Genomic DNA, 23,984 nt, shown 5'->3' with positions numbered 1-23,984 from the left:
TAAAAAAAACTGTCTAGTTCACCAATGTATTTTTGAGGAAGGAAACCTTACCTGATCCTGACTCTAGACCCACAATAATGTGGTTGAAACTTAACTGCCCTCTGAAAAGGACTAGCAAGTCACTCAGTTCTAAGGCAATTAGGGATGGGCAACAAATGCTGGCCCAGCCAATGATGCTCCCATCCCTTTAAAGAATAACTAAAAACAAAATTATACAAACCTAATCTGGGGCCTTCTAAACTGGACAGCCTTGTATCATACCAAGTGGTGCATTTATCTAGGCCAGATGTTATGGCTCCCCATGTCTCCTCCCAGCAGATGAGGTGGGCCTTTAAATTGTCGTTTACGTTGGTGGGACTGTAATATCCGACTGGGAAGGAGGGGCTGGAAAACCCGAGCCCTCGGGGTAAGAAATATTCAGGATAGTAATCACAATTAATTAGTTGCACGCACTAAAGCAGTAACAGGGAATTTTTAAACAAGAAGCAGGTTGCAGCCAATTGTCGAGTCTGCCAGCCACACTTCACTGCAGGAGATTTAAGGCCTGTCACAGCCATTCTACATTATCTTTTTCCATGCTGGGCTCCTGGGAAAGAGAGGAAAATCCTTCTGGCAGCCCACTGACAATGTTTACATTGCCATTTTCTTGGGAAATCTGGATGATCAGGGTTGGACCATTGGGATGGGTAGCACTGCCAACCTGCCGAAGTAGGACTTTGCAAAGCCAGAATATTCAAAAGTTTAATGTCTAAATTTGTTTAGTCACATGCTTTTTTTGTTTAAGTATCTGTTTGCCAGCACAGGAACTAAAACTAGCAGCACCCGATCTAGAACGAAACAGTACTAATGATCCAACTATAGATAATATGGGAAAACAATGGGTGGAATTTTGCTGCCCTGTCATGTCAGGGGTAGGACCTTCTGGCGAGCCACTCAAAAATCCATTGACTTTGCCAGGACTGGAAGATCCACCAGGAGGAGGGGCTGTGAAATTCGGCCCAATGTTTCATTTTTCTCTTCAACTAGTTTTAATGGTCTGTCAGCATTTACCCAATGGTTTGGCAGCATTTACCCAGTGGTTTGGCAGCATTTACCCAATGGGCTGTGTTATAGAGTGTTATGGTGAGTACATTAAGTATCTTCCTATTTGAATATGTATACTGATGTCTTTTTGAGCATGCACAAGTGGTAGTGTGGACTAGTGTGGGTTATTATTATAGCCATGAGGCTACATGGACACCAGATCCTGTGTCCATGCTGTACTGTTCATAGAATTATAAAATCCCTACTGTGCAGAAAGAGGCCATTTAGCTCATCGATTCTGCACCGACTCTCTGAAAGAGCATCCCACACATGCCCCCCCTCCGCCCTTTCCCTGTAACCCCACGCATTTACCATGGCTTATCGACCTAACCTACACATCTTTGGACACTAAGGAGCAAATTAGCATAGCCAAACCATCTAACCTGCACATCTTTGTTTATTTTATATTTTTATAAGTAAAGAAGATTAGTCAAAACACGTTTATCTATCTAGTGTTTAGCGTTTACCCAGTGGGCTGGCAACATTTATCCAATGGGCTGTCAGCATTTGTCCAATGGGCTGTCAGCATTTGTCCAATGGGTTGTCAGCTTTTGTCCAATGGGCTGTCAGCTTTTGTCCAATGGGCTGTCAGCATTTGTCCAATGGGCTGTCAGCATTTGTCCAATGGGCTGTCAGCATTTGTCCAATGGGCTGTCAGCATTTGTCCAATGGGCTGTCAGCATTTGTCCAATGGGCTGTCAGCATTTGTCCAATGGGCTGTCAGCATTTGTCCAATGGGCTGTCAGCATTTGTCCAATGGGCTGTCAGCATTTGTCCAATGGGCTGTCAGCATTTGTCCAATGGGCTGTCAGCATTTGTCCAATGGGGTGGCAGCATTTGTCCAATGGGGTGGCAGCATTTGTCCAATGGGGTGGCAGCATTTACCCAATGGGCTGTCAGCATTTACCCAATGGGCTGGCAGCATTTACCCAATGGGCTGGCAGCAGTTATCCAATGGGCTGGCAGCATTTATCTGTACTCTATCAGATGGTATTGTTGAACAAACGTCCATTCCCTGAGTTTGCCTGTTGCATTTACAGATGTTGAATGACCACGACACAGAGGATTTCTTCAACTCTATCATCGGTTCTTTGGAGGATGAGGCCCCTAACGCAATGTCCTGGTCTCCGTTGGGTAGTGACAGTGGGATATCAGAAGACAACAACAACTGCAGCCATGAAGATAGTTCATCAGGCAACGATGTTGCACTGTCTGATAGCCCATCCGTTTTTGAAGTCATACATTCCGACCATAATTATTCACTTCTTCAGGACTCCCAGAATGAAGACAATTGTTTGTACAGTGTAAGAACTGAAAACCCTTCAGTAGAAGCAGACATCTCGATTGATTTAGGTTAGTGCCTCTAGTTGTTCCTACGTTGTAAATATTTAACCGTATATTGCTGTGGGCTTGTCTTTTTATTTTCAGGTCATCTAGGAATATAAAAGAACGTGGGGGGCAGTTGGACTAACCCTGTTTAGAATCAAATGCTACAACATGTATCAACAACTGTTGATACTGACTAAACCTATTTTTGTTTCTTTTTTTTCCTTGTGTCTCCTTTTTAATCCACCACCCCATCTCTTGGAGGTTATGATGATATTGGGAACTTAACACTATATGCAATCTGACCATCTGTTACAACATACTGTGCTGCCCCAATGTGCTATAGTTACTCAGTAACTTTTATTTATGGTAATGACATGGTATGTTAAAACTTAAAAAGAACTAACTATTGAAGTTGTGTACTAACTTTCAAAGCGTGCCTGTTATCCAGTAATCATGGGTGTAAAGGCATGCATTATTGCATGTAGAATTACATAGAAACTGCTCATTTGGTCAAACAGTTCAGTAACAGTGGGCGGAATTTCAGGAGAAAAATTCTAAGGGCGGAATTTTACCGGCACATCCACCCGAGTTTCATACGGTCCCGCCTGGGGCCAACGGAGAATGCAGTTCTTTGAGCCTCACCCGCTCCCGGAATCAGGGCGGGCGTGTCGGTAAAATTCCAGCCTAATTGTCTAGCTAGTGTGAAAATGGGACAGTTGCAGATCTGTTTTTTGGGTGAGTCTTTACTCACAATCTCATGCACTTACTGCATGAAAAAATGGGATAGACTCTTTCTAGCTGCTAGAGGCAGTGGGCGGGGGTTTAATTCATCAGCCAGCATGCTCTAGCAGCAGAGGGAGCTATTGCGCATGTGCAGACCTCTGTGGCTGCACATGCGCAATTGCAACAACAGACGGCTGACAGAGAGAGAGCGAGAGAGAGAGATTTGTCAGACCTCTGCTGCAGCAGCCAGCCTCCACAAACACCCCCCTCGCTTATCGTGGATGCCCACGGCCGATCGCGAGCCCCACACTGCCCGGAAAGATCACCCCCGCCGCCTCCCCACCATCCAGACCAATTGCAACCCCCCCCTGCCCCCATGATCGCGATGCAGAGACGCAGCGGGCACCATCCCGTCCCCCACCGATCGCAACTGCAGAGTGGCAGAGTGCACTGTGGGCCCTGCCTGCCTCTTTCAAGCCCTGCCCCTTGGCAGTGCCAAGGTGCCCAGTGGGCATTACCAAGGTGTCAGGCTGGCACTGCCCAAGGGGCACCCCCCTGGTCCTCGAACTCCCTGGGAGGCCTCATTGGCCTCTGGTTCTACTGGCGAGGGCAACATGACTGTTCCCCATTCATGGGGGGTAGGTGTTTTCCTTGCCGGAGAGAACCTCTCCTGGCAAGGCCACAAAGGCACGTGAGACCGGACGATTGAGCGCCAGGCTTGCTAATGCTAATGAGCATTTCAATAAATTTAAATAATTTATTCAGCCTCTCGCCGGAAATGGGAAAGAGGCTGACCACGTTGGAATTCCAGTGCCGTCAAGATTGCGGGAGCTGCGAAATTGGGTGTGATCCTGATTTCTCAGCTCTTGTGCGATTTTACCGGCTCGCTGTACCAATGGATGGGTGGGGTGTGTCGGTAAAATCGCAGCCAGTGTTTCTGCTCAACAAGAGTCTCCTTCCATGTTATTATTTAAATGGTAAAAAATTGCAGCATGCTGCTGTGCAGAGGGACCTGGGTGTCCTTGTGCAGGAATCTCAAGGAGTTGGTTTGCAGGTGCAGCAGGTAATTAAGAAGGCAAATGGAATTTTGTCCTTCATTGCTGGAGGGATGGAGTTTAAAAACAGTGAGGTTATGTTGCAGCTGTATAAAGTGCTGGTGAGGCCACACCTGGAGTACTGTGTACAGTTTTGGTCTCCTTACTTGAGAAAGGATATACTGGCACTAGAGGGGGTGCAGAGGAGATTCACTCGGTTGATTCTGAAGTTGAGAGCGTTGGCTTATGAGGAGAGACTGAGTAGACTGGGGCTATACTCACTGGAATTCAGAAGAATGAGGGGAGATCTTATAGAAACATATAAAATTATGAAGGGAATAGATAAGATAGAAGCAGGGAAGTTGTTTCCATTGGCAGGTGAAACTAGAACTAGGGGGCATGGCGTCAAAATAGGGGGAAGCAGATTTAGGACTGAATTGAGGAGGAACTTCTTCACCCAAAGGTTTATGAAACTGTGGAATTCCCTGCTCAGTGAAGCAGTTGAGGCTATCTCATTGAATGTTTTTAAGGCAAGGATAGATAAATTTTTGAACAGTAAAGGAATTAAGGGTTAAGGTGAGCGGGCAGATAAGTGGAGCTGAGTCCACAAAAAGATCAGCCATGATCTTATTGAATGGTGGAGCAGGCTCGAGGTGCCAGATGGCCTATTCCTGCTCCTAGTTCTTATGTTACTTCATTTTACCCTATTGCTATGTCCTTCTATACCTTCCTCCCTCATGTACTTATCTGCTACTCCCTCAATGCATCTGATATTCGCTGCTACCACTCAGTGTGAAAGCAAGTTCCACATGCTGAACATTCTGAGTAAAGATGCTTTTCCTGAATTCCTGATTGGGTTTATTAGTGACTATCTTGGAGGTGGTTCAAGCGGTGCCCAATGCGCGGGTTCCGCACTGGGTGTTCCGCGCTGGGTGTCCCGCCCCGATAGTGTCTCCCAGTGCCGGATTTCCGGTGGCGTCAGCTCCGCACCGGAAATAAGCACGGAGCCGCATTATACATGCAAATGAACATGTAAATCGGATTTAAATATAATTAGCGGGCCCGGTACAGAAGTCTCCAGGCCCGCTAATCTCTCCCCCACCGCCAGGAGTATTTCACTCCAGCGGGCTTTACAGTAGCTCCCCACTTTTGGGTGGGGGTGCTCCTGAGCATTGTTACCTTGGCAGTGCCAGCCTGGACCCCTGGCACTGCCCAAGGGACAAGGTGCCAATGCCCAGGGGGCACTTTGGCACTGCGCACCAGGCATGGTAGTTCCAAGGGGGCAGGGCCTGATGGGGTGGGGCCTCAGGGGTGATCTGTGAGTGTGGGCTGAGTGACAGAGGGAGGAAGGCCAGCGATCGGGGCTGGACATCAGGGTGGTGGTGGGGGTCGGCACTGCGGGGGAGGGTGGCAGGAGATCAGGGCTGCGGGGGGTTTTGGGGGCGGGGGGGGGAGGGAGGTGTTGAGGCTGGGCCCGGGCATGCTTGGGGGACGAGTGATCGGGGCATGGGGTGGGGGTTGTGTGGCCGGCATTGTGGAAGTCATGGGGCTGGTCAGCGATCCAGCTGGCCAGCAATCGGGAGGCCGGCAGTGTGGACCCACAGCGCGTGCGCTGATCTCGGCACTGACAGATCGACGCATGCGCAGTGACCCACCCAGTGTTATGCTGCCGGCCTCCCAGGCGGGAATAGGTCCCGCCCCCTCATTTTCAGCGTGATTCTCGCTAGTGTACTCAGCCGTGCGCAGAGTGTGGGAGATTCATTTTTAAACTTCCCCCTGAAAAAAACCACTGTGATTTACTCCAATTTTCACATGAATCCAATACTTATTTTGGAAGAATCCTGGCCCTTATATTTATGGCCCCTAATTTTAAACTCTTCAAGTGAAAATGTTTATATCACATCGCCCCACAGTCTTTTTCTTTTGTAGCTTGTTCAGTTTTTCCTAATAGTTCTATGCTCTCTGTTCTGTTGTCATTTTTGAAATTGTTTTTATGCACTTTCTCCTGTGCTTCTATTTCCGAGAGGTAACATGGAGGCCAGAACTGTACATTAAAGTGTGGTTCTTTAAATGTATATATTCGTTCAACATATCTTCACTGTCTTTTGATTTTGATTTTCTCTGGAAATGAACCTTGGTGCTTTCTTTCTCTTTCAAAAGTAAAGTTTATTTATTAGTCACAAGTGAGGCTTGCATTAACACTGCAATGAAGTTACTGTGAAATTCCCTTAGTCGCCACACTTTGGCACCTGTTCAGGTCAATGCACCTAACCAGCACGTCTTTCAGACTGAGAGAAGAAACCGGAGCACCCGGAGGAAACCCACACAGACACCGGGAGAACGTGCAAACTCCACACTGACTGTGACCCAAGCTGGGAATCGAACCCGAGTCCCTGGCGCTGTGAGGCAGCAGGGTTAACCACTGTACCACCACTGACTTTCACTGACTTTGTTAACCTATGTTACTATTCTTAATGTTTTGTGAATCTGTAAGCTTTGATCCCTATGCAACTAATCCCCTTATTTTCCAAGGAGTAGGTGTTTTATTCCTCCTGTCAATGCACCGCCACACCTGTATATAGCCAGGCCTTTCAATGTGTTAGGCACTGTCCTTCTAGGTAATAGAACCTGAAATTACTCAATGGATTCAGAATGCAGTAGGAAAGATTGTATTACAGCTATGGTGAATAATCCAACAGGTTTTCTGTTGATTTAAAGATGTGCTTCCTGCTTAATGGTTCACTCAGTTTCTTTGAGGGGAAGATTTATTTCATTTCTACTTCCAAGACCCAAAATGGATCAGCAGCAAATCCATTTTCCAGCTTCAAAAATACCCAAATTCTCATCTCCATAAAAACAATATTTGTCTTTTAAATCCATAAACATTTTTTTATTAATGAGCTCATGCCTTCTGACTGTCCATAAGGGACAACACTGGACAAGTATTATCTAAATTTTGAGAGGAGCAGTGGGAAAGAGTAGGTTAAAATAGTTCCTCTTCAGTACACAAAGTTAACTATTAAAGTTTAAATCAAATGAATGATTGTTTTGCTATACAGGGCATTTGCAAAGATTTTATGGTTTTGTCACCACCTACAACTTGATTTTATAAATTTCTGTTATATAGATTTTTTAAAGTAAGGTGCAAAATGGAAAAGGTGTATTTTGAAAGCTTTAGTCCAAGTTCCATAAGACAGCTGAAGGGATAAAATGAAAGATATATGGTTGTTGGTTTGGTGTTTTCAGTAGTCATTTTGCAACATGGCTACCACGTACGTTTTCTCCATCATAAGGTCAGAAATGGGGATGTTCACTGATGACTGCACAATGTTCTGTGCCATTCACCAGTCCTCAGGTACTGAAGCAGTCTGTGTACATATGTAGCAAGAGCTGACCAACATTCAAGCTTGGGCTGATAAGTGGCAAGTAACAATTTGTGCCACACAAGTGCCAGGCAATGACAATCTCCAACAAGAGAGAATGTAACCATTTCCCCTTGATATTCAACAGCATTGCCATCACCGAATTCCCCATTATGGGGGTTACCGTTGACCAGAAACTAAACTGGACTGGCCATATGAATAGATCAGCAGCAAGAGCAAGTTGGAGGCTGGGATTTCGACAGGAATTCAGAAAGTAACACACCTCTTGACTTCCCAAGGCTTGTCCATCATCTACAAGGAACAAATAAGAAGTGTGATGGAATACTCCCCACTTGCCTGGATGAGTGCAGCTCCAACAACACTCAAGAAGCTCGATACCATCCAGGACAAAGTAGCTCCCTTGATTGACACCACATCCACCAGCTTAAATGTTCACTCCCTCCATCACCGATGCACAGTGGCAGCAGTGTGTACCATCTACAAGATGCTGCAACTCATTGAGGCTCCTTTGACATTACCTTCCAAACACATGACCTCTACTACCTAGATGGACAGTTGCATGGGAACTCCACCACTGGAAGTTCCCCTCCCATCCACACACCATCCCAATTTGGAACAGTACCGTCATTCCTTCCCTGTTGCCGGATGAAAATCTCCCATCCTAACAGCACTGTGGCAGATGAACCCAGATGAACTGCAGTGGTTCAAGAAACCTTCTTGAGGGCAATTAAGGATGAGCAACAAGTTCTGACCCAGCCAATGATGCTCACGCTTCATGAAGGAGTGAAGAAAGAGGGTAAAGTGTTAAGGATCTATGTTGAGCCTGGTTAAGTAGTGTATAGCCTCACTTTATTCTCAGGAGAAAAGGGTTCAAAAAATGAGCAGCCCTTGGGTTTTGACCCGCTAAAATCTTCCAGTCTGCTCCCCACCCCCCTCTTGTCCTTTCAAAATATTCGATTTTTTCCATGACGTTTTGAAGTTTGTCAAATTGTCTTCCTATTTATCAGGTTACGCAATTCGAGTTTATTTAGTGCGTAACAATTATTTTTCTTTTTCATCGTAGAAGACTGGGAACCTGACTTTCTGACTGAGAACCCACAGGTTATTCCTGCAGAAGAAAGCACAGGCCTTGTAACCCTCACCATTGAGGATCTGCAGCAGAGCTATGAAACAAATCAGGTAAGGGATCAATTTAATTGGGGTTAATTGTCACAAACGCATACTTTGAATTTAGATTGATGTAAAGAAAGCGTTTTATTCAGTAGGAGTGGAGAGGTGTTGTGGGTCCTTACAAGAATGAGCTGCGTACAGCTCATCAATGAGGTGGCCAAATCCCTCTGTAAAGAGGGAAAGGCTGCATCATTTGACTATAGGATATTATTGAAAATTTCTCTCGTTGCTCGGCCTGGTGTTTTAATTTAATTTGCTCCACTCTTTGGAGAAATAGTGGAATTTTCCAGTGGCGGCAGGATGGCTCACCATTGGCCACTGGTGGGATCTTCCAGTCCCGCCAATGTCTACAGCGTTTTGCGTGGCTCGCTCATCCTGCCGCTGGGCCGGGTGGTGGGGGGGGGGGGGGGGGGTGGGGGTTGCCTTCAGAGCAACCAGAAGATCCTGCTGGCTGGAATAGGCAGGAAATCCCACCCATTGGGCAGGATTTTAGGGCTTTGCTCATCCCGAAATTGTAAAATCCCGCCCAAGGTCAACGGACCTTTCCATTGTCCGTCCCTCACCCACTCCCGATTCCCGTGACGGGCGGGGTGGTAAAATTATGGCCATTGTTTCACCCTCAGTCCACGTGAGATGCAAACTATCCCATGTATTGTTCTTTTATTAGCACAGCCCAGTATAATGCGTTATCATTATGTGAATGGGATAACAGTGGCGCATGTGCGCACACACACACACACACACACACACACACATACACACATACATACATACATACAAGCATTACAGGCAGATTGGAAACAAGTTGTCTTCATTATTGGATGATCATGAGGTGGAGATGTCGGCGTTGGACTGGGATGGGCACAGTAATAAGTCTCTCGACACCAGGTTAAAGTCCAACATGCTTACTAAGAATCACAAGCTTTTGGAGTGCTGCTCCTTCATCAGGTGAAGGAGCAGCGCTCCAAAAGCTCGTGAGTCCAAATAAATCTGTTGGACTTTAACCTGGTGTTGTGAGACTTCGTATTGGAGGATGGCAGTGCACAGGCTGGAAGTCTTGGTAATTATTTCAAGAGTGGTGTTGACTGAGGCCTGGGAACAGGCCTCCTGGTCAATTCAACGAACATGCTATAGTTTGAGAGTGTGCATGGTGTAGAATAAAACTAAAATATAATTCAGCCAAGAGTGACTTGTTGGTGGGTTGGAAAATAACATTTAAATAAGACTTGTTCCTTGGATTTTGGGAGCCATTTGAATCGAATTAAAATGTTACTGAGGTCATGCTGTTAAACTCGTGTTCCTGGCTGCAACCAGCAGCCCTCATGTTACCCCAAATCCCCAAGTGACTACATGCTGGATATAATGCTGTGATGTACTTGTGTTGTAAATTGTCAGAAATATAGAATCATGGAGCTTTGCAGCATGGAAACAGGCCCTTCGGTTCAACTTGTCCATGCTGCCCTTATAACATTAAGCTAGTCCCAATTGGCAGCATTTGGCCCATATCCCTCTATACCCATCTTACCCACGTAACTGTCTAAATGCTTTTTAAAAGACAAAATTGTACCCGCCATTACTACTACTTCTGGCAGCTTGTTCCAGACACTCCCCACCCTCTGAGTGAAATAATTGCCCCTCTGGACCCTTTTGTATCTCTCCCCTCTCATCTTAAACCGATGCCCTCTAGTTTTAGCCTCCCATACCTCTGGGAAAAGGTGTTGGACTATCTACCTTATCTATGCAACTCATTATTTTATAGACCTCTATAAGATCACCCCTAAGCTTCCTACGCTCCAGGGAAGAAGTCCCAGTCCACCCAGCCTCTCCTTATAACTCAAACCATCAAGTCCCATTAGCATCCTAGTAAATCTTTTCTGCATTCTTTCTAGTTTAATAATATCCTTTCTATAATAGGGAGACCAGAACTGTACACAGTATTCCCAGTGAGGCCTTACCAATGTTTTGTATAGCTTCAACAAGGCATCCCAACTCCTGTATTCAATTACCTGACCAATGAAACCAAGCATGCCGAATGCCGCCTTCACAACCCTGTCCAACTGTGACTCTATTTTCAAGGAACTATGAACCTGTACCCCCAGATCTCTTTGTTCTATAACTCTCCCCAACCCCCTACCATTAACTTAATAAGTCCTGCTCTGGTTCGATCTACCAAAATGCGTCACCTCGCGTTTATCTGAATTAAACTAAATTAAATAAAACTTGATTTTGTATCCAATTGGCTACCTCCACCCCCAGTCCCGTGAGATTTAATCTCAGGCAACAACCTACCATGCGATACCTTGTCAAAGGCCTTGCTAATGTCCATGTAGACAGCATCAATTGCACTGCCCTCATCTACCTTCTTGGTTACCCCTTCAAAAAACTCAGTCAAATTCATGAGACAAGATTTTCCACTCACAAAACCATGCTGACTGTCCCTAATCAGTCCTTGCCTCTCTAAATGCCTGTAAATCCTGTTTCTTAGAATACCTTCTAACAACTTACCCACTATGGACGTTAGGCTCACCAGCCTGTAGTTCCCAGGCTTTTCCCTGCAGCTCTTCTTATACAAAGGCATAACATTTGCCACCCTCTAATCTTCAGGCACCTCACCTGTGACTATCGATGATTCAAATATCTCTGCTAGGGGACCTGCAATTTCCTCCCTAGCCTCCCACAACGTCCTGGGATACAATTCATCAGGATCCCGGGGATTTATCTACCTTGATGCGCTTTAAGACTTCCAGCACCTCCTTCTCTGTAATGTGTACTCTCCTCAAAATATCACTATTTATTTCCCCAAGTTCCCTAACATCCATGCCTTTGTCAACAGTAAATACTGATGAGAAATATTCATTTAGAATTTCACCCATCTCTTGTGGATCCACACATAGTTGACCTTGTTGATCCTTAAGAGGCCCTACTCTCTCCCTAGTTACTCATTTGCCCTTTATGTATTTGTAGAATCTCTTTGGATTCTCCTTTGCCTTATCTGCCAAAACAATCTTGTGTCCCCTTTTTGCCTTCCTGATTTCTCTCTTAACTATGTTTTCATTTATCAGAAACATTTGATTAAAGTGTGTGTCAGACAATCTCTTAATATTTTCTTGTTCTTTATCCAGCTTTGCTTTGAAGAACTGGCTCTGACTGATGAAGAAAAAAGACTCTTAGCCAAAGATGGTGTGGATTTACCTACAAACCTACCCCTCACAAAGGTCAGAGGATCTTTACTGTGGTTTGCCTACTGATGACAAAGAATTCAAATATTTTTTGTATTAGTCTTTCTCTTTAGGCAGTGTGTCTGGATTGAGGATGACTTGTTTCCACTCTGGTGCGATGGGTTCTGAGATGGCTAATGAGTCCAATGCGGGATCTACAGACTTTGCCACACGTGGGGAAGATGCTACTTAAAGTCATAGAATGATAGAGGTTTACAGCATGTAAACAGGCCCTTCGGCCCAACTTGTCCATGCCTCCCTTTTTCTTTGAACCCCAAAGCTAGTCCCAATTGCCCGCATTTGGCCCATATCCCTCTATACCCATCTTACCCATGTAACTGTCTAAACGCTTTTTAAAAGACAAAATTGTACCCACCTCTACTACTACCTCTGGCAGCTTGTTCCAGACACTCACCACCCTCTGTGTGAAAAAATTGCCCCTCTGGACACTTTTGTATCTCTCCCCTCTCACCTTAAACCTATGCCCTCTAGTTTTAGACTCCCTTACCTTTGGGAAAATATATTGACTTTCTAGCTGATCTATGCCCCTCATTATTTTATAGATCTCTATAAGATCACCCCTCAGCCTTCTGTGCTCCAAAGAAAAAAGTCCCAGTCTATCCAGCCTCTCCTTATAACTCAAACCATCAAGTCCCGGTAGCAACTTGAAGGGTTGGGGGTTGTTTAGAGATTTGTGTGCTCCCTCCGATGTCTTGACTTCACCTCTGCATGTCTTTGGTGCCTTCCCAAATGAGGCATCTGTATTTTACTTGGTCACAAATCAGGGTCTCCAGTGAGTCAGCACAGATGTTTGACCTCTTCAGGGATGCTTTAAAGACATGCCTAATCTGTTTCCACTGTCCACCACGGGAGTGTCCTACCATGATTCAGTTCCGAGTAGAGCATGGGTTTCCTCCAGATGCTCCGGTTTCCTCCCATAGTCCAAAGATGTGAGGGTTAGGTGCATTGGCTGTGCTAAATTGCCCCTTAGTGTCCCGGGACGCATAGGTTAGAGGAATTAGTGGGGTAAATACGTGGGGTTAAGGGGAGAGAGCCTAGGTGAGATTGTTGTCAATGCAGATTCAGTGGGCCGGATGTCCTCCTTCTGCACTGTAGGAATTCTATATCTAATTCTATATCAAATCAGCACCAAGTAGCTCAAATGTGTTGGACCAATCTGTGGTGAATGGACAGTAATCTAACCCCTTCACCACATGTACATGTTCAAGCCTGACATTCAGCCTAAAGGGATAGATATGAGACCCGTTCCCAGGCCTCCTGAACGAGCCATTAGAAGCCTGCTCAAACAGCAGTTCCTGCTGGATCTGGTGACAGACGTAGGGATGACATGTCCCACCCAGCGTTTTGAGGGATTGGCACCTTGATGCTCCACAGGTTGGCTTGTGAGGGGACATTGTTGATGGACTGCCTTTCTTGCCACTGGATTTGGGGGAGCTTGCAAAGGCACTACTGGTGCTATTTCTCCAATGCTTTATTGTGTTGGTATATTGCAGAGATGGACAATGGAAACATTGGCAATGTTGTCCTGTTTTTACCTAGCACCCGCCCCAGATATGTAACCTGCAGGAATTGAGAAAAGGAGAGAAAATTGAATTCTGCTGTTTGAGCAGGCTTCTAATGGCTCATTCAGGAGGCCTGGGAATGGGTCTCATATCTATCCCTTTAGACTGAATGTCAGGCTTGAACATGTACATGTGGTGAAGGGGATAGATTACCATCCATTCACCACAGATTGGTCCAACACATTTGAGCTACTTGGTGCTGATTTGATATAGAATTAGATATAGAATTCCTACAGTGCAGAAGGAGGACATTCAGCCCACTGAATCTGCATTGACAACAATCTCACCTAGGCTCTCTCCCCTTAACCCCACATATTTACCCCGCTAATTCCTCTAACCTATGCGTCCCGGGACACTAAGGGGCAATTTAGCACAGCCAATGCACCTAACCCTCACATCATTGGACTATGGGAGGAAACCAGAGCATCTGGAGGAAACCCATGCAGACCCGGGGAGAACGTGCAACCTCCACACAGATAATCACCCAAGCCGGGAATCGAACTCAGGTCCCTGGAGCTGTGTGGCAGCAGTGCCAACCACTCTGCCACCGTGCCGCCCATTGCTTTGAAAAGACAGAGAAGTGTCTGTTAGTTTGGTGAATGAGGCAGAGTCTCGAATTGTTCCATGGAAAGTGTAATTCTGAAAATGAAATGATCTAATTTGGCGGATAGAATGAACAATGTAGCCCCTCGGTAATTCAACTGGTTTTTATTTCACAAACTTTCATTCAATTCTTGCTGCAGTCCGAGGAACGAGCTTTAAAAAGAATCCGAAGGAAGATTAGAAACAAACAGTCAGCTCAGGAGAGTCGCAAGAAGAAGAAGAATTATATTGATGGGCTGGAGAGTAGGTACGATTGGACAAATGTTGCACTTGCTCGAAACTAACTTTTAAAAACAAAATTAACACCTTGAACAAAAAATCTTTTTGCTTGGAACAAATGTGTTTAGAAGTTGTTCAGAGAATTTTACAATGTTTTTGTATCCATGTGTGAGTGTATATTGCCAATGAATGTGCAAATAATTAGACCAATGTGTTAATGAATGGCCATGCAGGAATTAGTATCGTGTAACTCTTTTCACCGCTTCATTATTAAGATTCACAAGTCATGATTTATTGCATGGTTTTAAAATTAGTGTTTGTTATTTGCAGGTAATATACTTGCGTTTCAACTCATTCCTGCTCCTTGAGCAGACTCCCTAGTTTCCGATTGCAAACTTATATCAGGATTCCTCTGTCAATTCTGTGGGTATTCTAATAGAGAATATAGAACATAGAACAGTACAGCACAGAACAGGCCCTTCGGCCCACGATGTTGTGCCGAGCTTTATCTGAAACCAAGATCAAGCTATCCCACTCCCTATCATCCTGGTGTGCTCCATGTGCCTATCAAATAACCGCTTAAATGTTCCTAAAGTGTCTGACTCCACTATCACTGCAGGCAGTCCATTCCACACCACAACCACTCTCTGCGTAAAGAACCTACCTCTGATATCCTTCCTATATCTCCCACCATGAACCCTATAGTTATGCCCCCTTGTAATAGCTCCATCCACCCGAGGAAATAGTCTTTGAACGTTCACTCTATCTATCCCCTTCATCATTTTATAAACCTCTATTAAGTCTCCCCTCAGCCTCCTCCTCTCTAGAGAGAACAGCCCTAGCTCCCTCAACCTTTCCTCTTAAGACCTACCCTCCAAACCAGGCAGCATCCTGGTAAATCTCCTCTGCACTCTTTCCAGCGCTTCCACATCCTTCTTATAGTGAGGTGACCAGAACTGCACACAATATTCCAAATGTGGTCTCACCAAGGTCCTGTACAGTTGCAGCATAACCCCACGGCTCTTAAACTCCAACCCCCTGTTAATAAAAGCTAACACACTATAGGCCTTCTTCACAGCTCTATCCACTTGAGTGGCAACCTTTAGAGATCTGTGGATATGGACCCCAAGATCTCTCTGTTCCTCCACAGTCTTCAGAACCCTACCTTTGACCCTGTAATCCACATTTAAATTAGTCCTACCAAAATGAATCACCTCACATTTATCAGGGTTAAACTCCATTTGCCATTTTTCAGCCCAGCTTTGCATCCTATCTATGTCTTGATTGATTGTGTCTTTTTGTATTATAGAGTTGTAGCGTGCACTGTCCAGAACCAGGAACTGCAGAGGAAAGTACAGCATCTCGAAAACCAAAACATGTATGTACCGCTAAGAGTAAGATATTGATATACATGTGATTGCAATGTTTGTGTGCGCTATGCCTAATATAGGAATGCTTGAAACTGGCATGAGGTGGCTGCCAACCATTGGAAAAATAAATAAATCACTGCACTAATACTTGTTCGCTTTACCAGAGAAATTCAGCTTTTTTTTAGAAAAGAAAACTAGAAGGGGGACAATAATTGGCATCAAGGGATTCCCATGACTAACCGGTGGAGTGAGGTCTGAGGGAATCTAAGAGCAGCTGAACCCCTTTGTGAACTGCCCGAAGTTACCTCCATGGAGCATTTTTATCCTGATTCCTGTTTGCATTTTGGTTCTCTCTGCACATGACGTATATTTGAGATTTGTGGATCCGTAACAAATGTCTTAAACAAGGGCATGAAGACAGAGTGGGCTAATGTGGACTGGAAAGATAGATTAAAATTAAGCTGGTGGGATGCTGTGGGAGACATTTAAGGAGTATTTTGTAACTCCCAACAAAGATGTGTCCCATTGAGGAAGAAAGACTCTACCAGAAAGATGCACAATCCATAGATAATTAAGGGAGTTAAGGATGGTATCAAAATGAAAGCGTGCACAATGTAGCAAAGTTTAGTGATAGGGCAGAAGTTTGGGAAAGGTTTAGAGACCAGCAAAAAATGTCTGACAAAAAAACAAGGAGAAATTGGAGTACACAAGAAAACTATCAAGAGATTTAAAGACACGCAATAAAAACTTCAACAATTAAGTGAGCAAAAGAGTAGCTAAAGTGAGCATTCTTTAGGAAGTGAGACTGGGGAATTAATAATAGGAAACAGGGAAAGGACAGAGACTTTGAACAAGTATTCTGTATCTGTCTTCACAGGAGAGGACACAAGAATAGGTGAAAATTGAGAAGAAAAGGGAGGGAGGAACTTATAACAATCACTATCACTAAACGTACAATGAGAATTTTTTAAAAATTCATTCATGGGACTTGGGTGTTGCTGGCTGGCCAGCATTTATTGCCCATCCCTAGTTGCCCGAGGGCAGTTGAGAGTCAACACGTTGCTGTGGCTCTGGAGTCGCATGTAGTCCAAACCAGGTAAAGATGGCAGATTTTCTTCCCTAAAAGACATTAGTGAACCAGATGGGTTTATCTGACAATTGACAATGGTTTCATGGTCATCAGTAGATTCTTAATTCCAGATATTTTTTATTGAATTCAAATTCCACCATCTGCCGTGGTGGGATTCAAACCTGGGTCCTCAGAATATTAGCTGAGTTCCTGGATTAATAGCCTAACAATAATACCACTCGGCCATCACCTCCGCTCAATACTAACGGGACTTAAGGTTGACAAGCCCCCTGGACCTGATGGCCTGCATCCAAGAGTCTTAAAAGAAGTGGCTGCAGAGAAAATGGGTGCATTGTTTGCAATCTTCCAAAATAGCAAGTGCAGCACCTCTGTTCAAGAAAGGAGGGAGGCAGAAAGCAGGAAACCATCGGCCAGTTCCCCAAACATCTATCACTGGGAAAATGCTTGAAGCCGTTATTAAAGAGGTAGCAACAAGACAGTTAGAAAATCATAATACCAGCAGGCAGAATCAGCATGGATTTGTGAAAAGGAAATCATGTTTGTGAAATGTATTGAAGCTCTTTGAGGATTAACAGGCTGGGTAAAGGGGAACCAGTAGTTGTGGGGAATTTTATGTTGCCTGTCAGCAGGTTTCCTCTGGTAGCTTTCCCACTGGGCTTCCACTTGCTTCAACCACTCTGCAATTTTACAGTGGCTAGGCCTACCTTCCCCAATTCACGCCCTATGACCATTTAAGGGCCATTTCCTGCCCAGCCCCAATTTTCAGACTGGCACGAGGAGTTCAGGGACAGTAGGGAGGTTCTGAAGGTGACTGTGTTCAGGCCTTGGACAGGAATGAGGTGGACACCAACAGTCTCCTTTCAACATAATGCATCCCCCCCTCCCCTCCCACCACCACCATTCCCCCCAAGGTCTGGCTACTATGGGTGCTTCCATCCACTCCAGCCAGCATCTCTACCAACACCCCCACGGAACCCTCTGCCCAAACCCCAGACCTCACTTCCCATACCCACTCTCAGCCCCTGCACTTAGCTGACCCTGGACTCCCACCAGGACTTAGATGCTGAGGACTACTTGTCCTTACACTGCAGGTCCTGGCACTGTAATCAGATCAGCTGGCAACTCTCAAAGATGGAACTTCTCCCAAGTGAGGGGCAAAGGTCCCACCTCCAGTTCAATGCCGATTGGAAAATTAAATGGTTGGGGGACAGCCAGTGTTGGTGGGGATGTGTTCGCCATTGAATCTTCAGAAAGGCAACCCCACCATCTTGAAAATTCTGGTCATAGTGTTTCCTGATTTCCAAAAGGCATTCGATAAGATGTCCCGTAATAGGTAACTGCACATAGCTTATTGTGTTGGGGCTAATATACTAGCATGGATAAAGGACTAGCTAATGAACAGGAAACAAGAGTCGGGATAAATGGGCCATTTTCAGGTTGGCAAACTGTAACTTATGAAATGCTGCAGAGACCACTGCTGGGGACTCAACTATTTAGGATTCACATTAATGTCTTGGATGAAGGGACCAACTGCATTTTAGCCAAATTTGCTGATGATATGAAGCTAGATGAGCGAGAAAGTTGTAAGGAAGATAAGGGTGGAATTTTACGAGATTTGTTCTAAGTGTCCAGCTAAGTTCCAGATCCAATTTTTGGGTGAGTTTTCGTGCCCAACCTTATGCGCTCTGTCTCTGAAATTTTGGACTACTCAGATTCTGACCAGTGAGGCTGAGGGCGGGGCTTAACTCACCAAAGAGCCTGGAGAGGGAGGTAGTGCGCATGTGCAGACCTCTGATGCTGCACATGCGCATTAACAATAGCCGGGGGCTGACAGAGAGAGAGCTGTCAGGCCCCTGTTACTGCAGGCAGCCTCAAGTAGCAACCATCCCTCTGCCCGAGAGGCAGCCCCCACCGCCCAGACCGATTGCGACCCTGCAGCCCTGCCGCCCAGACCAACCGCGGCCCCCTTCCCTCCCACACTGAACGCGTGCAGAGTGGCAGTGGGCCCCCTCCCCCCACAGGCTCTCCCCCATTGGCCCCCTCGCCTCAGCCTCCCCGGGGGTCCTCAGTGGCCTCCTGTTTCACTGGCGAGGCCAACATGACTGTTCATGGGGAGCAGGTGTTTCGCTCGCCAGAGAGAACCTCTTCCGGCGAGGCCATAAAAGCAAGCAAGCCTGGATGAGTGAGCGCTGGGCTCACTAAACACATTAAAATGAACATTAAAATAAATTTAAATAAATTAACCAGGCTTTCGCCCATTTCCAGCGAGAGGCTGACTGCGCCGGAAATCCGGGTGTCGTAAAACCGTGCCAGTTGCGAAAACCAGTACCATTCGCGCTAGCCGCTTTACAACCGATTTTACAGCATTTTCCCACTGCAAAATGGGTGTAAAGCAGCAGTAAAATTCCACCCAAAGAGTTGCACTAGGATCTAGATAGGTTAAGTAAGTGACAAACATTGGCAGTCAGAGTATAATGTGAAAAGGTATAAACTAATCCACTTTGGCAGGAAGAATAGAAAAGTAGTTATTTAAATAGAGAGAGGCTGCAGCGGTACATAGGGACCAGGATATCCTTGTACATGAATCACACAGTCAGCATGCAGGTGCAGCAAGTATTTAAAAGGCCAATGTGATGTTGATCTTTATTGCAAAGGGACTGGAGTATAAAAGAAGGGAAATGTCACTGCAAGTGTACAGATCATTAGCAAGACCACACCCGGAGTACTATGTACAGTTTTGGTCACCTTACCTAAGGAGGGACATACTTGCATTGGAGACAGTTTTGAGATTTGTTAGGCTGTTTCCTGGGGTGAGGGGTTTGTCTTAGGAGGAAAGTTTGAGCAGGTTGAGCCTATACTCATGGGAATTTAGAAGAATGAAAGGTGATCTTATTGAAATATATAAGATTCTGAGGGGGCTTGACAGGGTAGATACTGAGAGATGTTTCCTCTCATGGGGGAATCTAGAACTAGGGGATGCAGGGCAAAATAAGGGACCTCCCATTTAAGACACAGATGAGGAAGAATTTCTTCTCCGAGGACCGTTAGTGTTTGGAATTCTTCCCCCCAGCCAGCTGTGGAAGCTGGGTCATTAGATATGTTTAAGGCTGAGTTAGACAGGTTTTTGTTTGACAAGGGAGTCGATGTGTATGGGGAACAGACAGGAAAGTGGAGTTAAAGCCACATCAGATCATCCAGAATCTTTTTTTTATTAATTCATGGGACATGGGCATCAGTGGCCGGCCAGCATTTATTGCCCATTCTTAGTCGCCCTTGGAGGGCAGTTGAGAATCAACCACATTGCTGTAGGCCAGACTAGGTAAGGATGACAGATTTCCTTCCCTAAAGGACATTAGTGAACCAGCTGGGTGTTTCCAACAATCGACAATGGCTTCATGGTCATCAGCAGATTCTTAATTCCAGATATTTTTCATTGTTTTTTTTTATTGACTGGCAGAGCAGGCTCGAGGGGCCAAATGGCCCACTTGTGCTTGTATTTCTTATGTTGTCATCACAATGAACATTGGCTAGAAATGTGTGTGTGGCTGGTTGACTTCACTACGATTGCTAATTGCAATCATGATATAACCCACGGCAGATTCCAGGCTACTGATCAACAACTGATTGTTGGGAAATAACATTTTAGACACTTAGTTGTTTTTGGCTTTAAAAAAAAACCCATTGCAAATCTGTTTGTTATGTCTTGTGTATATTTTTAATAGAAATATTCAAATTATGTATCAATGAAGATGAATGTTTATAACATTAAGATGATCAAATGAAGCAAAAATACAATATAACACATAGATAAAGCAGCTTTCTATTTTTGTCCCCTTGCTGCTTATGGATGGTTAATGAAGGAGTTGATTTTTAATTTTTTTTAATTATAGGTCTCTAATTGAACAGTTGAGGAAGCTGCAAGCATTGGTCAAGCAAACTACCACTAAAAGTGCTAACATTAGTACTTGCATAATGGTAAGAATAAGCTATCAAACAGTCAGACTGTATGTCAGGCGTGTCCAGGGGGTGATAAGCAGTGCTATTTTGCTCCCTCAGTGGTTTAACACATTAATGCAAGGTAAGGGTGTTTATTATAATACTCACTATGTCACGCTGTCCAAAGGCTTCAAAATCTCTACAAAAGATTGGGACGGTGCTCAGAAGTTTGCAGGTGCCCAGTGGCAGGGTTTGCAGGTGTGAGTTGGGGGTTGCTGAACAGTTCCTGGGTGCCCTCCCGACCCACCCACCTCTGACGTTAGCATTGGAGTGGTCAAGTCTGGAGGTAACAGAGGCCGGAATGAGGGTTTAAGCAGCGGATGAGCTCAGAGCAGTGAAGTTTGTGACGTTACAGAGGTGGAAACAGTGATGCCGCGACAGTGATCAGAAGCTCATCGCTGGGTGAAATATGACTTCAAGACTGCAAATAGATCAAATGAGCCACAGTGGTTACAAACAGACTAGCTGAATCGCAGACTGTTGTCATGGAGAGGGATGAATCCTGTAACTGGGGGAGTTTGGCGCCGGGACCAGAAAAAAATGGCTTCCGTCATCCCGATATTTAATTGGAGGAAATTCCTGCTCATTCAGTACTGGATGTCGATAAGCACAGTGATAATTCTGTGATGGTGAAGAGTCAGAGAGATAGATGCTGAGGAGGGAGGGCTGGGTGTGGTTAGCCTAAAAGTGAAAACTGATGTTTTCTTGTCAGATGATGCCACTGAGGGGCAGCATATATATGAGAAATAGGAGGGAGTCAAAGGATAGATCCCTGAGGGATGTCAAAGGGAACAGTGAGAGAGCAGGAAGAGAAACCATTGGAGTTAATTTTTTAGCTTCAAGGAGATAGATAAGAATGGGACCAGATAAGAGCCATTCCAGTGGGTAACAGTGGAGAGGTGTTGGGGAAAGGATGGTGTGGTCAGCCATGTCAAAGGCCTGATTCAGGTCACGGAGGACAAGGGAGAAATGTTTATCTTTTATCACAGTCACGTTGAATATAATTTGCATCTTTCATAATTATCTATTGGAATAGTCCTAATTTGTATATTTGTATCTTGACTGATGAGGGAGTCAAAGGGTATGGGGGTAGACAGGAAAATGGAGGCTACAGTCAGATCAGCCATGATCTTATCAAATGGTAAAGCAGGCTTGAGGGGCCTAATAGCCTATTTCTGCTCCTAAGTCATAAGTTTGTTTAAGAACTGTTACGGCACTGTAGCAGGGTCGAAAACCTGATTGGAGGGATTCAAACATGGAGTTCTGGGAAAGATGGGGTTGGATTTGGGAGTTGACAGCACGTTCAGAGGGACTTTGGAAAAGGAAAGGAGGTTGGAGATTGGGCAATAGTTTACAAGGACGGTGGGGGTCAAGAGTTGGTTTTATGGGAAGCAAGGTGATGACAGCAGATTTGAAGGAGAGAGGGACAACACCTGAAGTGAGAAAACTGTTAACATTATCGGCTAACATGGGGGCCAGGAGGCGAATTTGAGTGGTCAGCAGTTTAGCAGGAGTGGGAGGTGCATGGACAAGATGACATGGAGAGGGCATGAGGGGTGTTGTGAGAGAAACTAGAGCAAGGCGTGAGTTCAGAGGGCCAGGGCAATAGGGGATTATTATTCTTGGAGGAGACAGGGGAGAGAGATTTAAGAAGATTGTTTGCAGTGATTCAAAAGGCGCTGGGGGAATTTTCTTTACGTTCCAGGATGAGAGGGGAAAGAGCCAGAGTGTGGGAGTATAATGGTTTCATTGGGGACTAAGGCACCAAAGCTGGAGGTGCACATGCGGTTGAACAGATCGATAACTGCAGAAGCGTTGTGGCAAATGAAGGGTTATAGGTGGAGAACTGGGATTTGAAACTGCGTAAACTAAGCTAATCGGGGGGGGATTGTTTTTGGGATGGATACATGAGGAGGTAGGGTTGGGGTGTGGAAGGAGGATGTGAGTGGAAAGTGATACGAGGAAGTGATCGGATGCCTAATCAATGATTGATACAATGAGACTAACAAAAGCATGTTTAATGAGAAGGTCGATTGCAATAGGAAAGTTGCAGATGCTTTCTGGACTGGGCTAAGGATCAGGCAGCTCACATTCCTGTGCAGAGATCAGATAAAGACAGCTGTGATACTGACTGTACAAACATTGATATTTTCCCACATGAAGTCTGGCACTGGGATGAAGAAACAGATGACAGTTGGAATTGTGGAACTACACTTAATCATGATTCAGTGTCAAAAGAGAAGGGAAGAAATGAAATAGAAAATAATTCTGTAAAGTGCTTTCAGTTCAATACTTTCTTGCTGACCATTTTATTTTAAACCTACTCAGCTGATTTTTATTCTATTTTATTCATCTGCCTTGCTCCATGTTATTCGCTGTCCATGGAGCAGGACATTGTGTGTTACTCATGGATGGCTCCCTAATGGTGCCCTTAGCCACGTACAAGTAGGAAGCTATCACTTTCACGCGCTTCAGTTTTTTTCTATATTGTATATTTTTATTTGCTAATAACCAGTAAAGTTAATTGCCTCCTGTTTTTCCCCTCTAGGTGTTCCTGTTGTCTTTTACACTTATCATTTTCCCAAGTATCAATCCTTTCGGCGCAAAGCTGGGGGCCCAGGATGAGTCATATAGTGGTGAGAAAATGTTTTTGAAAATACACATAAAAGTGCATCGTAGTCCACGTAGTTCTAGAATCCTGGACAAAATCAATAAACGGTCTTGAAATTCTTGCTCTGTTGTTTAATGGTAATTTATTTAATGCTTTCCTGTTTGGACCTTCCCATACATTAGCTTTCCTGGTTCTCGAGGTACAGAGTGAAAAAGAAAAATGTTAAACTTCAAAACAGCATCATTTTAAGAATCGGGCGCAAAGTTGCTTTCAGTGTTCTCAGTAATGAGCTTTTCACATCTCTCAGGGGAAGAGAATTCCAAAGATTCACAAACCTCAGAGTAAAAGGCTTTCTCCTTATGCTGCAACTATGTCCCCTGCTTCTAGACTCCCCAACCAGGGGAAAAGTCTTACCTGCAGCTACCTCTCTATCTCTTCACATATTCCGTAAGTTCCAATGAGATCACCTTTCACAGGGCGGCACGGTGTCACAGTGGTTAGCACTGCTGCCTCACAGCGCCAGGGACCCGGGTTCAATTCTGGCTTCAGGTCACTGCCTTGTGGAGTTTGCA

At 45.0% G+C, this 23,984-nt stretch overlaps 1 protein-coding gene across 4 annotated transcripts in view; it reads left to right on the top strand.

Annotated features, from left to right (window-relative positions):
- creb3l3l (cAMP responsive element binding protein 3-like 3 like) overlaps positions 1–23,984 on the top strand; it is a 34,704-nt gene that overhangs the window by 5,636 nt on the left and 5,084 nt on the right. For all 4 annotated transcript variants that reach the window (XM_078221709.1, XM_078221700.1, XM_078221727.1 and 1 more), the window contains 7 exons: positions 2,124–2,436; positions 8,616–8,731; positions 11,845–11,937; positions 14,267–14,373; positions 15,655–15,723; positions 20,696–20,780; positions 23,350–23,437. In XM_078221709.1, the coding sequence (XP_078077835.1) occupies positions 2,124–2,436; positions 8,616–8,731; positions 11,845–11,937; positions 14,267–14,373; positions 15,655–15,723; positions 20,696–20,780; positions 23,350–23,437 (871 nt within the window). The remainder of the gene's footprint in view (positions 1–2,123; positions 2,437–8,615; positions 8,732–11,844; positions 11,938–14,266; positions 14,374–15,654; positions 15,724–20,695; positions 20,781–23,349; positions 23,438–23,984) is intronic.

Source organism: Mustelus asterias, chromosome 1 (genome assembly GCF_964213995.1).
Source record: "Mustelus asterias chromosome 1, sMusAst1.hap1.1, whole genome shotgun sequence".
Lineage (NCBI taxonomy): Eukaryota > Metazoa > Chordata > Chondrichthyes > Carcharhiniformes > Triakidae > Mustelus > Mustelus asterias.
Note: the sequence above shows the minus strand (reverse complement) of the source record. Positions and strands in the feature narration are given on the sequence as shown.